This window comes from Camellia sinensis, chromosome 14, assembly GCF_055761805.1.
Source record: "Camellia sinensis isolate YWXY chromosome 14, ASM5576180v1, whole genome shotgun sequence".
In the NCBI taxonomy this organism is placed as follows: domain Eukaryota; kingdom Viridiplantae; phylum Streptophyta; class Magnoliopsida; order Ericales; family Theaceae; genus Camellia; species Camellia sinensis.
The window spans coordinates 17,893,469-17,917,780 of NC_138974.1; the positions used below are offsets into that span (position 1 = coordinate 17,893,469).

The 24,312-nt window shown below is 43.3% G+C and overlaps 2 protein-coding genes across 2 annotated transcripts; one reads left to right on the plus strand and one right to left on the minus strand.

Moving 5' to 3' along the window:
* The first annotated feature begins 158 nt into the window (after nt 1-158).
* Nucleotides 159-2,723, plus strand: LOC145806827 (uncharacterized). Its single transcript, XM_082904655.1, has 6 exons — nt 159-1,099; nt 1,189-1,237; nt 1,304-1,450; nt 1,522-1,911; nt 2,001-2,468; nt 2,547-2,723. Exons 1-6 carry the CDS (start codon nt 159-161, stop codon nt 2,721-2,723), a joined length of 2,172 nt encoding a protein of 723 aa, XP_082760781.1.
* A 15,102-nt stretch (nt 2,724-17,825) lies between these two features.
* LOC145807474 (uncharacterized) lies at nt 17,826-19,833 on the minus strand. Its single transcript, XM_082905760.1, has 2 exons — nt 18,566-19,833; nt 17,826-18,477 (listed from the first exon to the last, which is right to left on the minus strand). The coding sequence occupies exons 1-2, from the start codon at nt 18,767-18,769 to the stop codon at nt 17,878-17,880; spliced, it is 804 nt and encodes a 267-aa protein (XP_082761886.1). The 5' UTR covers nt 18,770-19,833; the 3' UTR covers nt 17,826-17,877.
* Nucleotides 19,834-24,312: the final 4,479 nt, after the last annotated feature.

Consider the following 24,312-nt stretch of genomic DNA (forward strand, 5'->3'; position numbering starts at 1 on the left):
GGTGGTCATAGGACACCAAGGATATTTCTTGCCTGTGAGAGAAGTGGTCAATACAGAGCTCATAAGAAATTAGAAGGAGATGATTCAAGCAAAAAATTGTGAAGATAACGGGTACGAAGAAATGCGGGTGTCCCTTTGAGTTAAGGGCTCGTAAGTTGATGGCTGATGATGATTGGATGGTAGATATAGCATGTGGAATGTATAACCATGCTCCTGCTAAACATTTTGAAGGACATTCATTTGCAGGGAGATTATCTGAGGAGGAAACATCATTATTAGTGGATATGTCCAAAAGCATGGTCAGACCGAAAGAGATTTTGGTTACATTGAAACGAAAGGATGCTTTGAATGTAATCACTATGAAAACCATTTACAATGTGCATCATAGGAATAATGTTATTGAGAAAGCTGGGAGATCACAAATGCAACATTTGTTGGGTGAGTTAGAAAAACATAATTACATTGAGCGGCATAGGTGTGACAACAACACGATGACTGTCACAGACTTGTTTTGGGCACATCTTGTCAGTTTAGATTTGCTCTGTTCATTTCCAAAGGTGTTGATCATGGACTGCACATATAAGACAAATCGATATCGTCTTCCTCTTCTTGAGATAGTTGGAGTGACATCCACTGATATGTCATTCTCCGTAGCCTTTGCATATCTCCAATTTGAGCGGATTGATAACTACATTTGGGTGTTAACTACATTGCGTAGTCTCTTGGATGACATTGCTATTCCTAAGGTGATTGTCACGAACAGGCAGCTTGCTTTGATGAATGCTATTGACAGGGTATTTTCTACATCTCGACATTTATTATGCAGATGGCATACTAGTAGAAATGTACTGGCGAAATGCAAGAAAATGTTTAAGAGTAAGGAGGAATGGGACAAGTTTATCTCTTTATGGAATTTCTTAGTACTCTCCTCAACTGAGCTTGAATACAATGAACATCTTGCTAGGCTACTTGCGGATTTTGATACATATCCTGAGTCAGTGCAATATGTGTCACAAAGTTGGTTAATTCCATATAAGGATAAGTTTGTTGCCGTATGGACAGATAGTTGTATGCACTTCGGGAATGTTACAACCAATAGGTAATATATATTTGTCTACCTTACACTATTACGCATTATGATTTTGATTATTTAAACTTGATTATGTTAATTGTTTCCATTGTATACAGGGCTGAAAGTGCACATGCAAAACTGAAACGGCAACTTGGTTCTAACCAAGTAAATTTTGAGTGTTCTTGAACAAAGATCCATAGTTTGCTTAAGTTGCAACATGTTGATATTAAGGCATCGTTTGAGAAGAGTTTAACCATTGTACAACACCAGTTCAAACCATCCCATTTTAGAGAGCTCCGAGGCAATATCTCTATTACTGCATTAGATCATGTCTTAGCAGAGAGTAAGCGAGCGAATGATGTTGGCATTGATGCTTCAGTATGTGGATGTGTTGTTCGACGAACACACGGGTTACCGTGTGCCCATGAGATTGCGATTACATCCGGCAGAGTCGTCCAATACCACTTGATAGCATTAACCCACACTGGAGGACTCTTGAGGTAGTACAAAAGTTGAAGAATGATAAAGTGGAATTGAGGTGTGAACCAAAATTTGATCTCATACTTAAGCGATTCAATGCATTTGATTACACTACGCAGTTGGAAATTCTGCATAAGTTAGGAGAGATTGCAGATCCGCAAAGTAGTTTTCTCATTGAGCCGAATGTGAAGCCCAACCCTCGAGGTAAGGGACATAAGAAGATAGATGTATCTACGCCTCGAGACCCATGTGCATTTGAGCTAGTTCAGTCTGGACATGATAGCCACTCACCTATGGGCACCCAGATCCCCACACAAGATTCTGTCAAAGTACATAAAAAACGGCCTGCCAAAGAGCAGGTACATGTAATCATTTTTCACTTACATTTTTGTTTATGATAAATTACGTGTTTTGTTGTTCATGTGTTGATGTTTTCCCTGTTGAATAGGTATATCGGACACGTACAAGTACGACTTATTCATATGTTGATGCCCTTCCAGTTGAATTGAAGCCTTACATACATCTTATCAAGGATATAGATGCCGATGGCAATTGCGGGTTTAGGGCCATTGCTGGCTTGATGGGGCTTACAGAGGCTGAATGGGGTCAAGTTAGGCGTGATCTTCTACAGGAATTGCACACACACGTAGACCATTACACTCATCTATATGGTTCACATGACAGGATTGAAGAGCTGACCCATATTCTATCATACTTTGAGCCCAATCCAGGGTATCACCGTTTGATGACTATGCCTGACATGGGTCATCTTATTGCATCTTGTTATAATGTGGTATTGTACCACTTATCTGCACAACAATGCCTTACTTTCCTCCCCCTACGATCAGTGCCAATATCACAACTTCAACGGTGTGAGATTGCTATTGGGTTTGTTAATAGGAATCATTTTGTCCAGGTATAGCATTATGATTTGTGTAATACATTTATCATTTTGTATTGCATTGCTCTCATACTTCTAGCTGTGTCAATGTAGGTGTTCATGTTACCGGGTCATCCAGTTCCACCGATAGCTACCAATTGGTGCAAGTTTCATCATTCTTGTGCGGCTGGATGGGATACTGCATATAGTCGCCGAATTGAGCATTTTAAAGAAGTTGTTCATTCAGGGGTAGCTACTAGAGAGACATTTGATTGTATGTATGTGAGTTGAGTTGTAGTGATGCAATTTAAATAGTTACCAATACATTTTTGTGGATTAGCATTTAAATAGTTGAGTTAGATTAAGCTTTGAGTTAATTTAATGCACATGGTAGTACTTGTTCATTGCGGTGTATCAAATGCATTGGCATAATACTTCATGTTGATTACCAAAAATACAAACCATGAATACTTGTTCGTTACAAAATATTGGTAGAGTAATTTTTGTTCATTACAAAACAACAAAAACATCAAAAGAGTACTTCTTTTCCATTACAAAATAACAAAACAAGATTACCACATAACCAACTACCTATCATCTACTCGTCTCCTACGATTGTATGTTCGAAGTGGAATAGAACTAGGTCCAGCCTCATCAATTTGTTGACCTTGAAGAACACGTGTCATCCTCTCAATGGCCTGATATATAACCTAACTGGCTCACGAACACTAGCATCATGGCCTGCCTCGATGATAGGATGGGCAATCTGTAGTGCGTGATCAATACGCTGCATTAAGAACAAATACAATTGTAATTAACACATGCCATCTTCAAAAAAATTGTAAACAATGTATGACCAATACTGTCATACCTCAGCATCCTGCATGTCAAATCGACTATCCTGCGCACGTGGGTTAAAACCAGACCGATGTGTGGGGTTCTGGATATGTAAGTGTGTGATGGTTGTATACCACTACATGTAACCATCAACACAATCAGCTGGACGTCTGACTGGGGTACTCCTCCTCCGAGCAGATAAAACATGATTATCCCAACTCTCCCATATCTGATCAAGATACTGATACATCACTGTATATCGGCCTGCTGTCACACCTCTAACAGCACGAACAGGGTCGAGTGGCGCAGGTAGGATGGTCTGAACCCTACCAAACTGTCTAAGAATCCTTTCAGGATAATGGAGTTCAACTACATCCAAACACTTCAAACAGCCAGTGTAGAATGTGATCTCATGACATGGGTGATATTGACGGCAATGTCGATATGGATCCCAAGTAACCTAAGAAAGAAACACAAATGAAATCGTGATGAGTGACATGTAATGAGAAAACTTAATTAAACTAATATTAATTGGTGTACCTTATCAAATGCCAATCTGTCAAGCTCCTCCCGTAACGCCTGTAGGTGTGATATCGTTGAGCCAGCTTCCCGACGAGGAGTCCATCGATGCACGTGAGGCAATTGTACAGTATATTCCATGTTTTGGTGAGGTCTAAATGGCCGGAAATGCTCATAAATCCATGCCTCCAACAATCTCATGTAACTAGCCATCTGTCGAACAGCTGATCTCGTGGCAAATCCCAACTGTCGGTATAAATATGCCAATGCAACTGCACCCCAAGCATATGTATGAATATCAGACAAATCCATCAACAACTTCAAGTACACTGTGAGAACCCGAATATAAAAATTAAGTAAATAATTAAATAATAATATTACAATCTCAAATATTTTGGTAGTGAATTCTAAGGTGCAAATTAAATATTATTGGAGGATCTTTTAATTAATTTTAAACTTAAAATAAATTTGTGGTGGAAGTATTTAATTTAGAGGCAAGATTTATTATAAAAAAAAAATAGAGGGTAAGTTTGTAAGTATATTTTGTTATATTAATAGTTATATTTTATTTAAATTAATGGGTTAGAAAATAAAATGATATAAAGAGATAATAATTTAAAACCTTTTGTTTAGATAATTATTTAGAGTTTTGTTTAGATATATATAGAGCAACCCTAATTTTCCTAGCAAAAACCCTAACCCTTAATTATAATTGCTTTGCACTACACCTTCAACATATAGCAGCAGCCACGAGAGTATAGCAGCAGTCACGAAAGAGAGAGAGAGAGAAGTTTTCAGCAACTTTGTGGTTGAACAACTCTAAGGTAAGAATCAATTTATTATTGTTCTATTATAGATTAATGTTTACATAGTTATGGTGCTTGTGGGTGTTGTGAGTTGGTGGAAGAAAAAGGAATGGATTGGCTGATGGGGAGAGTATTCTAGAAATTTTAATCAAATTCATAATGTTGTTCCTAAGAATATTAATCTGCCAGCAAACTTTAAAAATCAAGAAACCATATCAAACGAATGAATTTTAATCTGAAATTTTTACAGTAGATCAATTACATATTGAATTGCATATCTGATTTTTTTCATAATTTTTGGGAGTCGAAATCCATATAAATTGAGGTATTCAAATCTGTCCAGGAAACCAGTCCGAAACAGTAAATTCGGGAGTGTTGTTCTCTTTGGGTATAAATCCAAAAATTATCAAATTAGTGTCATTAGAACCGGTTACGAGTCTAGTTTCTTGAATTTTTTACCTTGCATTGATTGCTCGTGTATACTAAGAGAACCGTCAATTTTTTTAAAGTGCTACAGAAAACAACCTGTTTGGATATAATAAATTGTAGATAATTATTTTGATAAGAAAATCAAGTGAAACCAATTGGGTTTGAAACTTAGGATATATTAGATCATATATGGAGGTTATTGGAATTTTTCGAATAGCGTGGAGTGGGTTTTGTAATTTTCAAAGTTAGCGAATAAATTGCGAAAACTTGTTTAAAACTCTGTTTTATCTTAAAGTTATTTTTAGTGAAGTTTCGATCGGAACCTATGTCTTGGGTGATTTTAAACCTTGAAGAACATGAAATTAGGTAATATTTAAGAGTAACGGTGAGTTGGGTTGAACCGTGTTAGTGCGCTTTAGTTGAGGTTACTTAGTTCCTACTTTTTTAGTATTTTTAAATTAGTTGTGACGTGTAGTTTTTATACTTGGTTCAGGCCACTAGTTGGACTTTCATACTTTATTCGAGGATTATACTATTTCGTTTTCAGGTGAGTAGTTTCATGCTACATATTTTTATAAATGTTCCCCATACCCTGAACTGTTGGAAAATTAAATTGTTGTTTCATGATTAAACTGTTTTGATAAATTATTATATTATCAATTGAATCAAATTATTTCTGAAACATGTGTGAACTTGGCATACTGTAAACTATTTGTTTTGGTCTCATGTTTATAATGATGAACTACCATGTTTTACGAAACTGATGTGTATTGATTATTGGGACCATGTGTGTATTTAGTCCAGGGAAATTATTGCACTGTGTGTGGTGACTCTGGCCACTAGGGAACAGATCCGGGTTGGGCCGTGATGACTCTAGTGCTCAATGATTGTAAGGAAAAGACCTTTAAAAACAACTAGGTGACCTTCAATCGGATCGTCTTTGAGAAAAGGCCCAGGTGCCACCCTGAGGATGACTCTTAGTTCGGTATTGGATCCAACGGGGCTTATAGCCTGAGAAATGTGTGGCAGATTATTTGTTTTTATTGGTACCTAGAAAATTATTGGTGTTCATGTTATAATCTGTTTTAAGTGGAAAATGTCATTTATCATGCTCTTGCGAGATATGCGTATTTTAAGTGTTAAACTATGGAACCTTCTTTTTGAAACAGATTATATTTACCAAACTGTATGCCAATCTAGTTTCTGTGATATACCTTATTTTGGAATTGAACCCTGTTTTCAAAACTGTATTTACTATCCATGTTGCTACTCACTGAGCTATCAACTGACTTAGTTGTTTACCATTTCCAGGTGTTAGAAGGACTTAGAGTGGACTCATGGCGTAGCGGGGACTCAATTGCATGGACCTCTAGGGCATTTATTTAATTTGTTTTAGGTTGCTTTTCGAGTTTTGTCCATACATTGTGGTTGAGTTTTATTTAGAATTATTTTATGTTGTGGGCGGTTTGTGTCCCATTTAGTATATATATATTTTTAGGAAGTTGGTTATGACTTGTTTTTCAATTGTGACATGTCACTCGATTGAGTTTTGATTTATTTATTCTGGGCTATCATCACATTTATTCTTTATGATTTTGGATTCATGTTTAGGCTTACGTGTGCCATGGGCTAAGTCCCTGTGGGCCACGGCCGGTCATGCCCGGATTTGGGATGTGACATACACAACAGGAACTCTCGTCCCACTCTTATCGCTGAATAATGTACATCCCAATAGAAATAGCAAATACGCTCTGGTGGCACAAGCTATGGATTCCTCGGTGTCTGAATCTTTGCAACCACTGAATTTGGTTCGTAACCACTCCAGCTTCACTGATTGTCCCCTAGCAGATGATAGCTCCTCAGTTGCTTTAGCATCATCAACTCCCAAGGCATCTACCACAAGTGCATGTGCCTGTTGATCTGTTAAAGTTGCAGCACTAACTGATCTACCTGTGATAGGGATCCCCAAGATGGTACCCACATCATCCAATGTCATCATCATCTCACCAACTGTCAAATGGAAAGTATTTGTCTCTGGTTGCCATTGCTCAACAAATGCAGCTATGACAATCCTATTCACGAACCGATATGTGCAATGGACCAAAGAAGATAGGCCTGACAGCTGCACAATGTCCCTAAACCTTCTATTGTCAGTTCTTGACCACCACCGCCACTCAATAATCTTGGACGCATGATTATAACACCTTAAGGGATTCCTCTCCTGCAAGGTAAGTAATAATTTACATAAATAATTTTGTTCAATAAATAATTAAATGAAACAAACATGGATAAAAAGATATACTACCTTTTGCTCCCATATAGCTGCTGCAATATGTGCCTTGAAGCTCTTCAGTACTGATGGATCTGATGGGCCCCCAGGAAACGGACTAGTGAGTACCTCCTCAGCTTGATCTACATCAGCAGCATCATCATCATCCCCTAAACCATTATCGATCACATCCTCTTCCAAGATTTGACGTGCTTCCTCTAACACAATATCATCATCCCGACCGCTACCCCAACCACAACCTCGACCTCGGCCACGACTAGTATTAGTTAATGCACAACGTCGTCTCTCTGAGGCAATGGGTGGAATACGCGAAGGGTCATCCATTTCTAAAAATGAAACAGAAAACAATAAAGTTAACAGTACTGTGTTTTGAGACTTTTGTCAAATCACTAAAATGAACCTTTGTCATGAGGCGAAGCACATTATTTTAAATGCTGCGAGTAATATTCTAATGTCTAGTAAGTTGCTACTAGCAGTTTCATGCTTACAATTTAAAGATAAATAAATAAATAAATAAATAAAGGCACAGTAGATTATTTAACAAGCTTATTGAGCTTCAAACATGAAGAATTCAATTAAAATTTTACACGATTCTAAATTTAAACAACTAACGCCGACTTTTAAATACCAAGTAAAAACAGTGAGTCTTATTGAAACAAAGAAACAACAATGGTAGTATCCTAAACAAGAATTTGATGTTTTATAATTGGCATCCAGGTCCGAGTAAAAACAGGCCCCTTTCAGATAATCCACACTGCCTCATTCCATCATGCTTTGCTTTTAATAAAAGAATAAATATGTCTAGATTATTACTTCTGTATCAGTAAATTGAGATATCACATCCAATTCAATTAATATAACAGCTAAATGACCTCAAATTCACATTGCAAATGTGAAAGAAGCAAAACTGTTCAAATTGATCTCTGCCAAAAGATTAACAGAAAAAGCAGAAGTTGCATATGCAGCTGTAACAGGACAAATGAAATGTGGGTATGTCAAAGCATACCGAGAAGGGATTAGTCATCACCCAAAGACGACAACATTAAAATGTAAAGGATTGATAATTGCCTAAAGATGGCAAGAAAAGCAATAGCAAATGGACAAATGAACTTTGGCCATGTTTTGAATTGTGAATTGAGGGGCCTTGGAAATTATAATCCACAATTTCCTAAAAGTTAGGTGACATATATCTCTTAAGAAAATGCATCATATTAGTAAATAGGTTGCATGGGAATATGTAAAGGCTTCTAAGGGTGTGTGACTCGTGTCACCTATGAAGTCCTATATAAAGGACACTCTAGTGTGCTACATGTAAGTCCAGATTTGGAAGCACAAGCATGCCTCAAGACGACCTCGAAAGGCTTCCGAGCTTCGATTTCAAAGCAAGAGAGAAAGGAAGTAGTCCAGTGGACTGTGCTGTTTGTTTGGACAATTTCAAGGTGGGTGAGTGTAAGAGGGGCTAATTTGAGCCCACTAAATTATTTAGGCCCAATAGCCCAAGATTAGTGGGCCCGAATTTATCGCAAGTCCAAGAATCGGTGGGCCCAAATTTATCGCCATCAAACGGATTGAATCGCTCTAAGCCTCGAAAGGGTTCGGATCCACGAACCTAGAGACTTACTCAGGCCCGGACTCGAAAGGGTATTAGGCAAGCCTAGAGATCCGAGGCACTCGGACTCGAAAGGGTTCGGATCCACGAACCTAGAGGTCCGAAATACTTGGCTTCGAACGGATTCAGACGCAATCTAGAAGTCGCTCCGTTAATGAGTCCCAGAACACTTGCGGGCTCGGAGCTTTCCGGGATCTACGCACCAGAACCATGGGCGTAATGGAGTTCGAACAAAGGACCCGATCCCGAGGACGGTGAGTGGAGACAAATTCACTCTTCGGTTAAACTAGCCTATACCCGGGTCGAGGTGGCACGACCCCGGGGGGTCCATGAGACTCGGCAATATTTTGCGGCAGGACGTCCTCTGGGACTACCCCTGACCCTTTGGGATGATTGGGGATCATTGGTTAGGTGTGGCTAAGAAGAAGGGTTCGCCGAGGGACTGATCTCCTCTTCGGGGTTTTCTCATCCTCGGAGAAGTCACCTCCTCGGAGAGGTCACCTCCTCGGACAAGGTGGTTAGAGAGAATATCCCCCATGTGCCTTGCACATGGGCTCCATCCTACATCATGAGGTGCCTATAAATAGCACCCACCCATAGCTTTACAAGGGATGGATTTTGGAGATTTTTAACTCTTGGGAAAGAACTAATTTCCCTTCTCCATTATCAACCTTGAGAGTGAAAGTGGGAGATCAATGGGAGAGCCTTGCCATTATTCTATTCTCTAGCCATTTTGCCTTCTTCTTCACCCAATCTCTTATCTCCATCATCTCCTTTGTTGTTGTGTTCCTAAGTTGAGATTATTGAAGAATCTAAGCCTCTCATCATATTCTAGAGAATTCGATCTTCGAATTTTCCAACTCCTTTCTTGAACCCACTCCTACATTTTGGCGACTCCGCTGGGGAGGCGGATTGGTTAATGGTCTCAACGAGATCTGGAATCCACACAACTCCAACAAGGATGGCGGGAGAAGATGAAGTTCACCAACAAGGATCCTCTAATGGTGGTGATGACAGAACCATGACTCCAGATCAACCACTTTTGCTTGAAGCCATTCAAGGACTTCAGAATACTCAGCAAGAGATTCTTACCACTCTTCAGAATCTCACTCACACCATGTTGGTGATGAGTTCTAACTTTGCACCGGCGCCAAACGGAAATCAAACTGGTGGTGGAGTTATTCCCACCGGAGCGCAAAATCAAATCCAAGGAGAAGTAGGCCCCAATCAGCCTATGGCTCATGGCAACACGGCCACAGTAACACATGCTCAAACCACAGTAGGCGGCAGCAGTTTGCCCATACCCGGTCTCCATGGCGTGCCGAGCCAAGATCCAATGGTGACTAGGGGAGTTTCTGGTGTAATGAATGGCGCTCCGACGACTGTTGGTGTCCAGGAAAACATAAGGAGCATGATGGCGCAAAAGGGAGCTCTGCCCGTACCTAATCTTGTTACGCCATCAATAAATGTTACCCAAGCACCAAGCGGGCCTCCTTTGGTGCCGACAACAAATCTGCAAACACAACCCGGTATAGCGGCGCCGTGCGGTGGACTCTATGGGCCTCAATTCAATATCCCATCACCAACTGGCTTGTCTATAGGCGCTGATGGCCAGTATCGTCAAATGTCCTCACCAATGATGAATTCGCAGCACCAGAATGGCCAAGACGCCCCTAGCTCAGTCTTCGGGTACATAAGCCAAGTCCCGGGAATACAACCATCAAACTCTCTCCCTCAACAGTTTCTCACTCTCGCCGATGTGCAGGCCATGTTCGATCTCGAACGGGGCAAGAGGACCTTACCCTCTTTGCCTGATCCAGACGTCAAGCCGCCTTACCCCATTGAGATGCTGAGCTATCCATACCCTGAGGGGTATACAGTGCCGAAGTTCATCAAGTTCGACGGCAAACAAGGAAATGCCCGAGAACATGTTGTGCGATTCATCGAGACTCTAGGTATTCATGGTTCAAACCACGTCCTCCGACTGAGAGAATTCTCTAAGTCCCTCACCGACCGAGCATATAGTTGGTATGTTAATTTGGCCCCAAACTCTGTCCGAAGTTGGGAGGAAATGGTTAACAAATTCCACTCCAAGTTCTTTCAAGTGGCGGAGAAGGTGACCACACTTACATTGTGTAAAGAGAAGCAACAAGAAAGTGAAGACATCCTTGACTACGTCAAAAGGTTTCAGGACAAGGCCGTGGATTGTCATGAAGCTGTTGAGGAGAGTTATCTGGTTCAAATTTGTCTAGAAGGGGCATTGAGCAGGTACAAAATGTTTCTAGTTAACCACAAGCTACCCACCTTCTCGGCATTAATAGAAGCAGCTCGGAACATTAGCATTCCTCAGGCTCAGGAGTCCGGATTTAAAGCCAGTTACAAGACTAGTTTCAAGTCATCTCGTGGACCTATCGTTGCTGCTGCCTCTGCCCCGGATACCCGAAATTCACAAGGAGGAGGTCATAGAGGCCAGAAAAGAAAGCAATATAATGGTGAAAAGGGGAATGTTTCTTATCCATGTGGAATCGAGGAAGTGAAAGCTCTAGTTAAGGAATGGGTGGCTGACGGAGAGCTAAAATTGCCTTATGTTGAAGAAATGCCATCAAAAAAGGACCGTGAGAGCCCTGAATTTTGTGTCTACCATCGTACATTGAAACATCCGACAGAGAAGTGTTGGACTCTCAGGAAAATCTTCAGAGATAAAGTCGAGGCAGACGAATTGAGGTTCAAAAAGCGAGGGACTCAAGACATCCGAGAACAACCGTATCCTCAACACCGAGACAAGGGCAAGAATGTTGCTATGATAGCTTATGAAGGCCCAATGATCGAGGCTATCGCTAATCTTGATGACGATGACTGTTATCTGGACGACATCCTCGAGCCAGAGGGTGAGCAAGTTTACTATGGAAGTGCTCTCGATCCAGAGGGCAGAACATTTATGACTCATGGCGAAGATCCCTTTGATCCAGAAGGAGGAGAAGAATACTATGGAAGAGGAGGACACCATGTTTATGTGGCATCTTATTTTGAGGAGACCGAGGAGATGGTTAACTACGAGCCTCCAAGAGTGGAAAAAGATCCGGATCACTATGCCAAAACCCTGCAAGACTGTGTAAAGTTCAAACAGTTCTTTGACCAGCTTGGACTTTCCAGGGAGGCAAGAACGGAAATCACCAAGTCTATCATTAATATAGCCGAGGCACACCATGAGGAATGCATGTCGACTGAGGGGTCTATCCCGAGGAAGGCAAAAGAGCAATCTAGTGCCATTACTTTCTCCGAGGCTGATCGAAAGTATCCTTTTTCTCACAATCGCCCGCTTTATGTGACTGTTTTTATTAACGGGGTTGAGTTCAAAAGGGCCTTTCTAGATAGTGGAGCCTCTATTAACATTATGACTCGCGCTACTCTAGAAAAAGCCGGAATCTCTGAAGAACGCATTGTGAAGCAGCCGATAGTCATCACTGGCTTCGGTGGAGAAAGGAGAGTTACTATTGGATGCGTAACAGTTGATTTAGCCGTTGGAGAGATTTGCTCGGCCACCAAGTTCCATATTATCGATTCTGAGGCAAATTATCACATCATTCTAGGGAGGACCTGGATGCATAGATATGGGGCTGTACCATCAAGTTATCATCAGTGTGTTAAGGCTAAATGGGGAAAGAAGACGGTGACAATTCAGGCTACAGAAAGGCCGTTCGAGATCCATGAAGCTCATTATTCTGATGCCATCTACTTCACCGAACTGGCTGTCGAAGAAGTTCCCACCACCTCTAAGCCTCGAGGGGTCAAAATTCCTCGTTGGGAGGATATCAAAGATGACAAGGAGCCGATGACAGAATCAAGTAAGCGGGCGATGTCTAGACCAGAAAGTCCGCCTATTCCTCGGAAGGTGATGAAAGTTCGAGAAGGAGGCAAGATGGTGTATTATTTATGAAGGTGCGGGGAGTCGGTTTCTTCAGTCACCAACTCCGAGTCAAAAGAAGAGCCTCCTGACAATGATATAGTAATAAAGCCTGAAGTGGCTCCAGAATGTATGCAAGATGGGCCGAAGCCTCAGCCTGAACAACTTATCGAAATAGATCTGAGTGATGGACAAGATGCACCGAGGCCGATATTCGTAAGTTCGAGCCTTAGCCCAGAAAAGCGGGAACAGTTGTTAAAGTTGATAAGCCGATACTCAGATGTGTTTGCTTGGTCATATAAGGAAATGCCCGGACTAGATCCTGACCTAGTCTCCCACTATCTTGATGTGTTCCCAAACTCCAAGCCAATTAAGCAAGCTGCTCGAAAATATCATCCAGATCTCGAAGAGAAGATTAAGGAGGAGATTGAAAAACTTCAACAGGCTGGTTTCATCCGGCCAATACAGTACCCCACGTGGTTAGCAAACATCGTGCCAGTAAAGAAGAAGAATGGCCAAATCAGAATATGTGTAGACTTTCGAGATTTGAACAAATCTTGCCCGAAGGATGAATTCCCTCTTCCTCACATCGACACCCTCGTGGACACTACCTCGGGACACCAGATGTTCTCATTCATGGATAGATTCAGTGGATACAATCAGATTAAGATGGCTGAAGAGGACGCAGAAAAGACTGCTTTTAGAACACCTCTCGGAAACTTCTTCTATACAGTCATGCCTTTCGGACTCAAGAATGCGGGTGCAACTTACCAAAGGGCTATGACTGCAATCTTTCATGACATGATCCATCATGAGATGGAAGATTATGTTGATGATCTAGTGGTGAAATCCAAGAAAGAAGAAGACCATCTCCGAGACCTTGAGAAGGTATTCAAGAGGTGCCAGAAATTCAAAATGAGGATGAATCCTCTCAAATGTGCTTTCGGGGTGACGGCCGGGAAGTTCCTCGGGTTTCTTATACATAGGCATGGTATCGAGGCAGATGAAGACAAGGTCAAATCTATCAGAGCAATGCCTCCCCCGCATTCTCAGAAGGAGTTAAAGAAGTTCCTCGGGAAGGTGTCTTATATTCGGAGGTTTATCCCAGCACTGGCAGAGATCTCTGCGCCTTTCGGCTCTTTGTTAAAAGGAGATGCCAAGTTCGAGTGGAACCAAGAGCACCAAAAGGCCTTTGAGAGAATCAAGGCGGCCTTGACCTCGCCTCAGACCATGATAGCCCTGCAGCCTGGGGTGCCTCTAATGTTGTACCTAACTTCAACCCCCAAGTCCATAGGGGCATTATTGGTCCAAGATGTAGATGGAGTAGAACGCCCGGTGTATTACATCAGTCGGAAGATTCGAGGAGCAGAAGTCCGATATACTCCAGTAGAGAGACATTGTTTAGCTTTGGTATTCACTGCCCAAAAGCTCAGACATTACTTCCTAGCACATCAGATTCAGATTGTTACTAGAAGTGATCCAATCCGATACCTCCTCAGCAAGCCTGCTCTAACCGGGAAGGTGGCAAGATGGTTGTTAGCATTGGGTGAATTCGAGATCACATGTGTAGCCCCCAAGGCGATCAAAAGCCAAGCCTTAGTTGATCTCCTTGCCCAATTTCCAAGTGGTGACTATGAACCAGTGAATGAAGAATTAAGAGGAGAGGTGCACGCAGCTATGGCTTCCGAGGAAAGCTTCTGGACATTGAGCTTTGACGGAGCAGCAGCCGGAGGGAAGGGAGGAACCGGGATAGTCCTTACAAGCAAAAGTGGGGAAAAGTTATATTTGTCTTATAAACTGGATTTCCATTGTTCGAATAACGAAGCCGAGTATGAGGCTCTTATTTTAGGCTTGATAGCAGCTGAGAAGCACAGTATCAAGAAGATTCGGATCCGGGGGGACTCAAAGCTGATAGTGAAGCAAGTTTCAGGACAGTTCGTCTTAAAGGAGCCTGCCTTGGCCACATATCGAACAACAGTCCAAAGGCTTCTTGACAAATTTCAGAAGGTCGAAATAGAGCATGTGCCTCGCTCCGACAACAAGTTTTCAGATGCCCTCGCAACATTAGGGGCAAGAGTTGACATTCCAGAGGAAGAGGCAACAATTGTTATCAAGAAGAGAACAAAACCTTCAATAATACCCGAAGACAAAGGCCTTCCGGAGGACTGGAGAGGAGAAGTCCTCGAGCAACTCAGAAGCAAAGTTGGAAAAATGACTATGGCCAAGCTTGCCCAATTCACAATTATTCAAGGTGAACTTTACTTCCGAGGAGGTACCGGATTCCTAGCCCGGTGTATTGGCCAACAAGAAGCAAGCTTCCGACTACAACAGATCCATGAAAAGTCTTGCGGGGATGGGGATATCAGTCTGTATAGAAGAATCCAAAGACAAGGTTATTATTGGCCCGAGATGGAGAAGGACTCAAATCAATTACAGAGGGAATGCCCCAAGTGTCAGTCATACATCCGGGAGGATGAGAGTTGCTTTGAAATTGATACCCCTGACTGGAGGCAAGTCTACATTGACTATCTCAAAGAGGGAACACTACCTGAGAGCCCGAGGGACATTGCACACCTCAAGAGGAGAGCGAGGCGGTACTTTCTTGATCAGGACAAGCTGTATAGAAGAAGTATTGAGGGCACTCCCCTGAGATGTCTCTCCAAGGAGGAGTCAGGTCTAGTCCTCGGAAGAGCCCACGAGATTGAACATCAAGGAGGGGCTCGGCTGTTCGAGCAACTTATACACCTTGGGTATTACTGGCCGACCATGGAGTCAGATGCATCCCATCACGTGAAGAGGTGCCAGACTTGTCAGAAACACGGAAATTTGATCCATGCTCCAGCTGTAGACCTGCATAGTATCCGAACGCCATGGCCGTTCCATACCTGGGCTTTTGATTTGATAGGGCCCATCTCCACATCTTCTAAGGGGTACAAGTGGATTCTCGCAGCCACAGAATTGAGTACAAAGTGGGTCGAAGCAATTCCTCTGAAGAACGCTACGGGGCCTGCAGTTGCGAACTTCATCAAGGAGAATATCATTTGCTGAGTTGGAGTACCAAACACCATCCTCTCGGATAACGGCACTCCCTTCATAAACAAATATGTGAAGAGCCTCCTAGAGACTTACCAAGTGAAGCATCACAAATCCACACCCTACTATCCAAAAGGGAACGGGCAAGCGGAAGCCACAAACAAGACACTGATAAGGATTCTGAGCAAGATGATGGATGAGTTTGGGGGGACTTGGTCCGAACAGTTGATAGTAGCCCTATGGGCGTATCGCACTTCGAAGAGAAAGCCAACTCAAGCAGCTCCTTACTCCCTTGTGTATGGGTCCGAGGCAGTGTTACCTATAAAGTTGGAAACGCCGTCTGCTCGAATGGCTCTCGCCTCGGGGATGGTATTGGAGCCTCGAACCACCAGATTGGAAGCATTAGAGGAAAAGCATGACAGAGCTGCAAAAGTCATGGAAAGGTATCATGAGTCCATTGCCCGAGCCTATAACCAAACTGTGATACCAAGGAAGTTTGAAGAAGGTGATCTAGTATGGAAGATTGTAGACCCAATCATGCGAGGATAGCCTTTGCCCAAGTTTTCTCCAAAATGGGAAGGGCCCTACAAGGTGGTTCGGGCGAGCTCAAGCGGGTACTACAAACTTGTAAGGGTTGAAGACGGCTTCCGAACTGGCCCGCTCAATGCAAAGTTTATCAAGCATTACTGCCCATAGTTGGACTTATCTATGTTGAAATTCATTTTCACTTTCTTACTTTGTCTAAAAGTTGTATTTCCCTTACGTTATGAAGAAGCTGATTTTCTCTATGGTATATGTTTTATCCCATCACTTACAGTGAATCTATTATACTTTTGTCAAGAAAGTTGAAGAACTAATGAGAATACTTCAGCTTTTATAAACATGTGCATATGATTGTTCTTTCCATTGTATCATTCGAAATAAATATTTTATCAAGTAGAATGAGAAAACAATACGAAAATATCCAAACAACAAAAATTTTGTCATTTCATTGCATTGTCCTAGATAAAACATTTTTATCGAAAGGGGCAAGAAAGTAATGATAAAAAAAAACTCAATCTTTCCTAAAGACACCCTCGAAGAAGCTGCCCGTCACATCTACATCTGGAGGACAAATAGTAGAGTGTGCCTCTAAAGTCTCCAAGGCCCGAGCATAACCCGACTCAAGTTCACGAAGAGTTGCCTTTACCTCATCTATAGAGGTGCGATAAGAGGCAAGCACAGACATAAGTTCCAGCCGATGACTGGCGTTCGAAGCTATATCCAGGCGCTTCCGAAGCCATGATAAGTCCACTTGGTGACGCTCCATGTCAGAGATCCCCTGATACGCCGTCTCGACTACTTTCCCATTAAGGTCACACAACCGTTGCCTGTCCAAGCTATATAAGATAGTGGCAAAAGACTCGAGAAGAGCAGTCTGAATGAGTGGACACTGGCAAGCAAATGAAGCAAAGGTCTCCGGGTAACTTGAATGCACAAGCTGTAGAACTGAAGCAAACTCAGGAGCTACCCAATAATGGAGAAATGATACTTTGCCAGAAGCTGAAGGAGGAATTGGGGCCGGAAAGCTGCTAGTCTCAGGAATCTCCCCAATGTCTATCGGGTTAGATGAACCACCCGGAGGGGTAACTCCCGGCAGAGGTCCCGAGCCTGAGAATGCCGAACGATAAGGGGAAAGACCAAAAGCATCACTATCAATGTGAAAATCACTGAGATTCAAATCCAAAATATTCGAAGGCACTGGCGATGAAGAACCTCTGGCAGTCGTCTCAAAGGCAGGTGTTCCCCCTTGAGAAGGAGAACCGTGAGGAGTTACAAAGAGAGTTGGAGTAGAGTCCGGGACAGGTGAAGACGAGACCACGGTAGCAGCTAACACTGGAGCAGAGTCTGAGGCAGGTGAAGGCAGGACCCCGGTAGCAGCTAACACTGAAGAAAAGATAAGAAGGCCTTATTAGAGGTAGGGAACAGGAAAGTCATTTAAGTAAAGATTTCTCACAGATATAAGTAAATGACAAACTTCAGAAAGAAAGATTACCAGAGGGAGAATCAATATGCAAAGCCGGGGCAACTGAAGGACTCCTAGCATCAACAAAGTCACTTGGTCGTGTAGAGACCACCTGATCGATCTCAATGTCTGATGAAGCCTGAACAGTAGCAGTCATCCCTGAAGAAGGAAGGAGGGCCGGAGGATGAGAATCACCATAAGTGCTAGAGCGAGTCTCAGAGATCTCTAGCACATCCACCTCCACACCATTCCCAGAGGCGCACCTCGTCTCTACATTGCTTCTAGAAGCATGGCCTACGGCATCAATTTCTGAGGCATCAGTCCCTCTAGTAATCTCAACATCAGAACGGTGAGCCCCAATAACCTCGTCACCAAGATAGCGCTCCTCCTCAGCTACGGTAGGGCGGTGACGACGCATACGTGGAATAAGGTCACAAAAATGGTCGGAGGACTCAGCCTCATCATCATCATCATCTATAACTGCTATACGAGAGGTGCGCATCTTCACAAGTCTTGCAGACAAAGGGAGGGTGTCGTCCAAGTCTGAGTCCGGCCTGGGGGAGGCAGCATGGCCAGGAGCCACGGTACTGAGAACGTCAACAACCGCAGGATCCTGCACAACATGGGCAAATAAAAGTTTTCATTTTTAGAAGGTATAGTCGCAAAAAGGAAAGTAGCTTCAAATCAAAAATTTCGGGTACCTCATGAAGCCTTTTGGAAAGGCGAGGAGCGGAAGGACTGGCATCAGAAGTCCTCTTGTGAGCCATCTTCTTAAGGCGGGTCGTCCGAGGACCAGAGGCCTTATTCAAAGGGACTGGCTCCGGAGAAGTAATTGCCAAGCTAGAAGCAGATGCCCGAGCAGAAGGGTCAGTTGGAGCAGATGAGGTGAAGAAACTCTCGTACATGTGGTCAGATTTTCAGCTCTCGGGTAGCCGAAGAGAAGAATCCTTCTTATAAATCGGCGGAGGCAAACATACGGTCGGTCTGCTCTGGACAAATGCAATAAACGCATCGATATTCTTCTGCCAATACCGCCTGAAAGAGGGGGTGAAACCCCCTACTCGGCTCAAGCCTGGCATCGTCAAAGAGCCGGATATGGGAAGCACGGTGTGTACAAGCCCGCGACTGAAGCGCCCGTAGCTCGCTGAAAATGATAATAAAGGAGGTGCTGGCCCCGGGGCACATTGATCAAATCCGAATTGACATGCTACGCGGTCAGGCCTATAAACGGCACTATCAACGCCTTCCTCATGCCACACCGGTAATGAACTCGGACGGATCATAATCAGCATATCAACAAAGGGTGCAGGGATGTTCTTCGGCAAAGGAAAGGACACCGAGCGGGAGGAACCATGATAGATAAGCGGTGTGGCCACACCCATAGGTGGGCATACATACGGCTGTGCCACAAAGCGTCGGGGATCATCCACCAGAGTATTCAAGGATAAGGTGGAAATGGTACGTGACCACCGTGTAATCAACGGCTGGCAAGACTTCGCTTTCTCAAATGTCCGAGACCCATCAGTATCGAGCACGGGGATGCCATCTTTATCCACTATCTCCTGAAGAACTTCCGCCTCAAATACAGTCGGAGCATGGGCAAATTTTGGGAACCTCTCGAAGAAGAAACATAGCAGGAACTGGCTGTGAATAAAGGAGACAGGCTCATATCGACCCACGGAGCGAACCATATCTCGATGTAGTAGATCCAGCCGATAGTAGAGATTCCCAAGAAATAGTGGAGCCAAAGGGATCCGATCTCCTCTGAAGAGCCTGACTGCCAAGGGGAAGACGAAAGGATTGAGGGAATCCGGAGGTGTGCTCGGAAGAATGAAGAATGAAAGGAAGCAAGCCAGAAATCCCAAGAAATAGAGCCTGGAGCCATACATCGGACCGGCCTCATACTCCCGAGATTCAGGGTCAGCATCTCTGGCCAAGGGCTGAAGATCTTTGAAGAAGTGGCGGATCCATGCAGTATAGGAGGCACGGTCCGTCCTTACTCGACTAGTCCTCCTCGCTGAACCATAAAAAACGGAACTCCACCGACCACAAGTTTGAAGATTTAGCTTCAGAGATTGGATCAAAGAATCATCTTCGGGGGGTGTCTGCTCAGGGTCGAAGGCATCAGGGCCGGTCACTTCCAGACACAGCAACATGAACACATCCTCAAGGGTGGGCCCCATCTCATGCTGGCCAAGTATAAAGGTGTGTGTCTCGGTGCTCCACCGAAGAGCCATGGCTTCCAGGCTAGCATTGTTGCGACGGATGGATAGGGATCGAGATATTTTCACTGGGATCAATAGTCGGGCCTCTTGAAGCCGCTGACAGAAGCTCTTGTCCGAGAGGACATCATCGACCCACTCCCGCCAACCAAAAGGAGGGTTTGAGAAGGCCTTGAACTGAGGATAACAGTATGGAAAGTCCCCCCGCTCAATCCGAAAGCGTAGCACCGAGGAAGGAGAAATGAGGGCCTCATGTCCAGAGTCAGTGTCCTCAGTGAGACATAATGGAGCCGCCTTCGGAGATAGAAGAGAAGTGGTGGAGGTAGCCGCCCGCCAGAAGGGATCTTTCCGACCAAAATAAGGAGATTTCCTCCACTCAGATGCCGGAGGTACATCCCTTTCTTTCATGAGAGCCGGTTCCGATGACCCCGAGACAACGGGTTTCTTTTGAGAAGACATATGGCTGAAATAACCAGTATAAATATTAAAGAGTTGACCGTATTAAAATTCAGAATATTGTTACATGCAACATGATGGGTTTATCAACAAATTCAACTTCGGACGTCATCAACAATTCATTTTCTCGGATATTCTTCAAGCTCAACAAATTTTAATACCAATGGGTGCATCATCAACATATAGATTTTCGTCTTCTATCATCAATAAGAGGTGCAATGTCATAGGTCGCTTCATGATAAAGTTCAATCGGGTCAATTTCGTAAAGTCACTATGTTCCATATTAAAGGTTCAATTTATACGGGGCTCAAAATTTGGACAGAGTGAAGTTCAATAGCAAATTTCAGGTCCGAGATCCGAAGTATATTACATTGCTTATCAGTAGCAAGATTTGATGGATTGACGTGCAAGCTACAAGAATATTCCTCCCAAGTCAATATTATTTTTTGCTCAATTCAAGTGGCAAATATTCTATTACGACGGCAAAAAAATAAAAAAAATTCAGCAACAATAGTTCAAGTTATACAATAGCCCATAATTTCTTTGGCAAATTTCAAGTCAGAAAATCCAGTTAAATAAATCCCACACGGAAGTTCTTGCATGGATTCATTCATTTGTTTGTTTATTTTATTTATATATATATATATATATAAATATGTATATATATATATATATATATAAGTAGTGCTGCCACCACACAAAGAATATACATATATAAGAATAAAATAAATAAATAAACAAAACACTTAAAGAGCTTACTCACAGGTTTGGGCCAACGGAGGAAGTGCACGGCTGTGTTAGAGTCAATGTGGGAAGCAGAAAATAGGCCACGAATGGGTGGAACCAGTACCGAAGATAGCCGGAGTAAATCAATAATAGCACCGGCAGTGGACAGGACCACACACGTTGCGTTGAGTGGGCGAACGTGCGTGGTCGGCGTCGGACAAATTGAAGCCGGAAGCAACGCTGGTACCACAGAAGAGTCAGCAACCACACACGTTGCGTTGAGAGGGCGAACGTGTGTGGTGTGCGTTGGAACCGTTGAAGTCAACAGTGATCAGAGCTGGAACAGGACTTCTGAGGGAGAGCCTTCCGAGGGACAACTCTTGCTCTCATTAGTGCGGGTCTGAAGAACAGCCGTTGATTTCATCAATACGAGCTCCGAGGATCTTTCTTTTCAAAGTAGAGTGGACTCTTACTCGAACTCCCGAGGGATAGCCTTTGCTTCCATTAGCTGCCGAAGTAGAAGTGCACATCCACTCGGACTTCCGAGGGACAGCCTCATTTCTGCTCGGACTTTTAAAGGACAGCCTTACTTCTGCTCGGACTTCTGAGAGACAGTCTTTACTTCTGTTGGTGTAAGCATGGTAGACTCGGTTATCTTCCAGAGGAATCTTTCTTGCCAAAGTAGGGTGTGTGCTACTTTCGGACTCCCGAGGGACAGTCTTGCTTCTGTTCGGACTTCCGAGGAACAGCCCTTGCTCTCATTAGTGCGGGTTCTAAGGGCCCCGAGGTCGTGGATTTCAATCAAGAATTCATTTGCCTGAAATAGCAAAGCCAACAAATGAGATGAGCAATATCAATTTCATATCCTGATTCAGGCATTATCGGAAAGAGGCAACATCAACAAATAATAATGATCTATTTAAGGTACAACAATTTTATTCCTCTGAGCAAGTTCTTGAAAATACAACAATCAAGGTTTTGTCTCTCCGAGCTGGTTCCTCTTAAGCCGATGTAAAGCAACAATATTCGAACAAAATTTCAACATCAACTAATTATTTCCTCGGGTTTCATCAACAACAACAACATTTATTTTATTCATCCTATTCAAGAGAAGTTAGCAACAACACTCACTTGGATTACATATTCTCTCTCAACACGTATTCTATTAATATCATAATGGTCAACACAAGTGCAAAAAAAAAAAAATTTGATGCTCAATACTCAACATAGTCCCATCGTGCCTTCTCTCAAATGATAAAAGCCAACAAGCCATATTCAAGTTAATTCATCAATGGAATTTCAAAGCTCAGACATGGGTTTGAAATTTGTTTTCTTCAAGAAGAAGTTATGTAAATCAGGACAGGGTCAACAGAGTACTACCTATCTCAAGCTAAAAATTGCAAATTCTCAGAGTGACAGAAATTACAAATTCTCAGAGTATTAAATCAAGTTGTACAAGGGCCAAAACTTATCCAAAATTTTGAAACCCTAAATCAAGAGAAAAAAGGATTTGAAAAGGAATGAAAATAGTTGAGAGGAAGACCAAGGCCCACCAAAAATGGGTTTCATAGTAGATCGATGACGGCGCGAGCAGCGTGCGTGAACAGTGGGCTAAAAGGATGTTGGGCAGGCCAACACCGCGTTGAGTGGGCGGCGTGGCCAGCTCTGGTCGGTCGCGGCTGGTAGCAACAGTGAGGTCGCAGATGTCGGACACAAGGCACGTAGGTCGTACGAGCTGGTGGTTGCACGCGTAGGGCAGCTGCGAACTGAGCCGCAAGCAAGCAAGCAACAATCGTGATACCACGGCGGAGCTGGTGTCGGATCTGGCCAACCGTAGCAGCAGCAGTGGCGTCGCAGACGAGTCGGTGTCGGCGCTGGTCGGCGAAATCGAGCTTCGGTGTGCAAGCTGCGTCGATGAACCGAAGTAGAACACCAACGGTGAGCAGCAGCTTAGGTCGCGACGATGGCTAGGCCGCGACGTCTGCGGCAGTCGGAGCGGGGCTAGGTCGGCGGTGTTGCTTGAAGCTATGATGAATATTAGTGTACAAATGGCAGCAGCCCCTGGTTTAATGAAAAAGGAGGCAGTCGGCAATGAGCAAACGGCGAAGCAGAGTTTCTTGAAGAAGATGAAGTCTGAATATGAATCTGCCTCTGTTAGAGAGAGGCGGCTGAGTATAGGGTTTGATAAAAAGAGACTAGGTCAAAAAATTTATGGTCCTCGTAAGGATATATATGTATATATATAAAAATAAATAATGGGCCTTATCCTTCTAAAATAAAAAATGATGGTCGGTGTGCTTTATTTTTTTGCTTGGAATGAAAAATATATATATATATATATATTGAGATGTAAAAAAAAAAAAAAAAAAAAAAGAGTACGAAAAAATTAAATTTTTGCTTGTCAATTTTTTCTGTAAATTGAAGTGCGTCATCAACTTTATCCGTAGGCTCTGTCGTGACAAAATGTTTTTTTTTTGGGAAACGTGATGCGAAATAGGGTCGAAGAAATGACCGTATGCATGTCTGAGAAATTTAAAATTTCTCATACACGCAAGGGGCAAATGTAAGAGGGGCTAATTTGAGCCCACTAAATTATTTAGGCCCAATAGCCCAAGATTAGTGGGCCCGAATTTATCGCAAGTCCAAGAATCGGTGGGCCCAGATTTATCGCCATCAAACGGATTGAATCGCTCTAAGCCTCGAAAGGGTTCGGATCCACGAACCTAGAGACTTACTCAGGCCCGGACTTGAAAGGGTATTAGGCAAGCCTAGAGATCCGAGGCACTCGGACTCGAAAGGGTTCGGATCCACGAACCTAGAGGTCCGAAATACTTGGCTTCGAACGGATTCAGACGCAATCTAGAAGTCGCTCCGTTAATGAGTCCTAGAACACTTGCGGGCTCGGAGCTTTCCGGGATCTACGCACCAGAACCATGGGCGTAATGGAGTTCGAACAAAGGACCCGATCCCGAGGACGGTGAGTGGAGACAAATTCACTCTTCGGTTAAACTAGCCTATACCCGGGTCGAGGTGGCACGACCCCG

Coding starts and splice junctions, on each gene's coding strand:
- LOC145806827 (XM_082904655.1), top strand. CDS start 159: ATGGCTGATGATGATTGGATGGTAGATATAGCATGTGGAATGTATAAC. Junction 1,238..1,303: donor GGCAACTTGGTTCTAACCAA/GTAAATTTTGAG, acceptor GTTGATATTAAG/GCATCGTTTGAGAAGAGTTT. Junction 1,451..1,521: donor ATGTTGGCATTGATGCTTCA/GTATGTGGATGT, acceptor TACATCCGGCAG/AGTCGTCCAATACCACTTGA.
- LOC145807474 (XM_082905760.1), bottom strand. CDS start 18,769: ATGTACGAGAGTTTCTTCACCTCATCTGCTCCAACTGACCCTTCTGCT. Junction 18,478..18,565: donor TTTCCAAAAGGCTTCATGAG/GTACCCGAAATT, acceptor CATGTTGTGCAG/GATCCTGCGGTTGTTGACGT.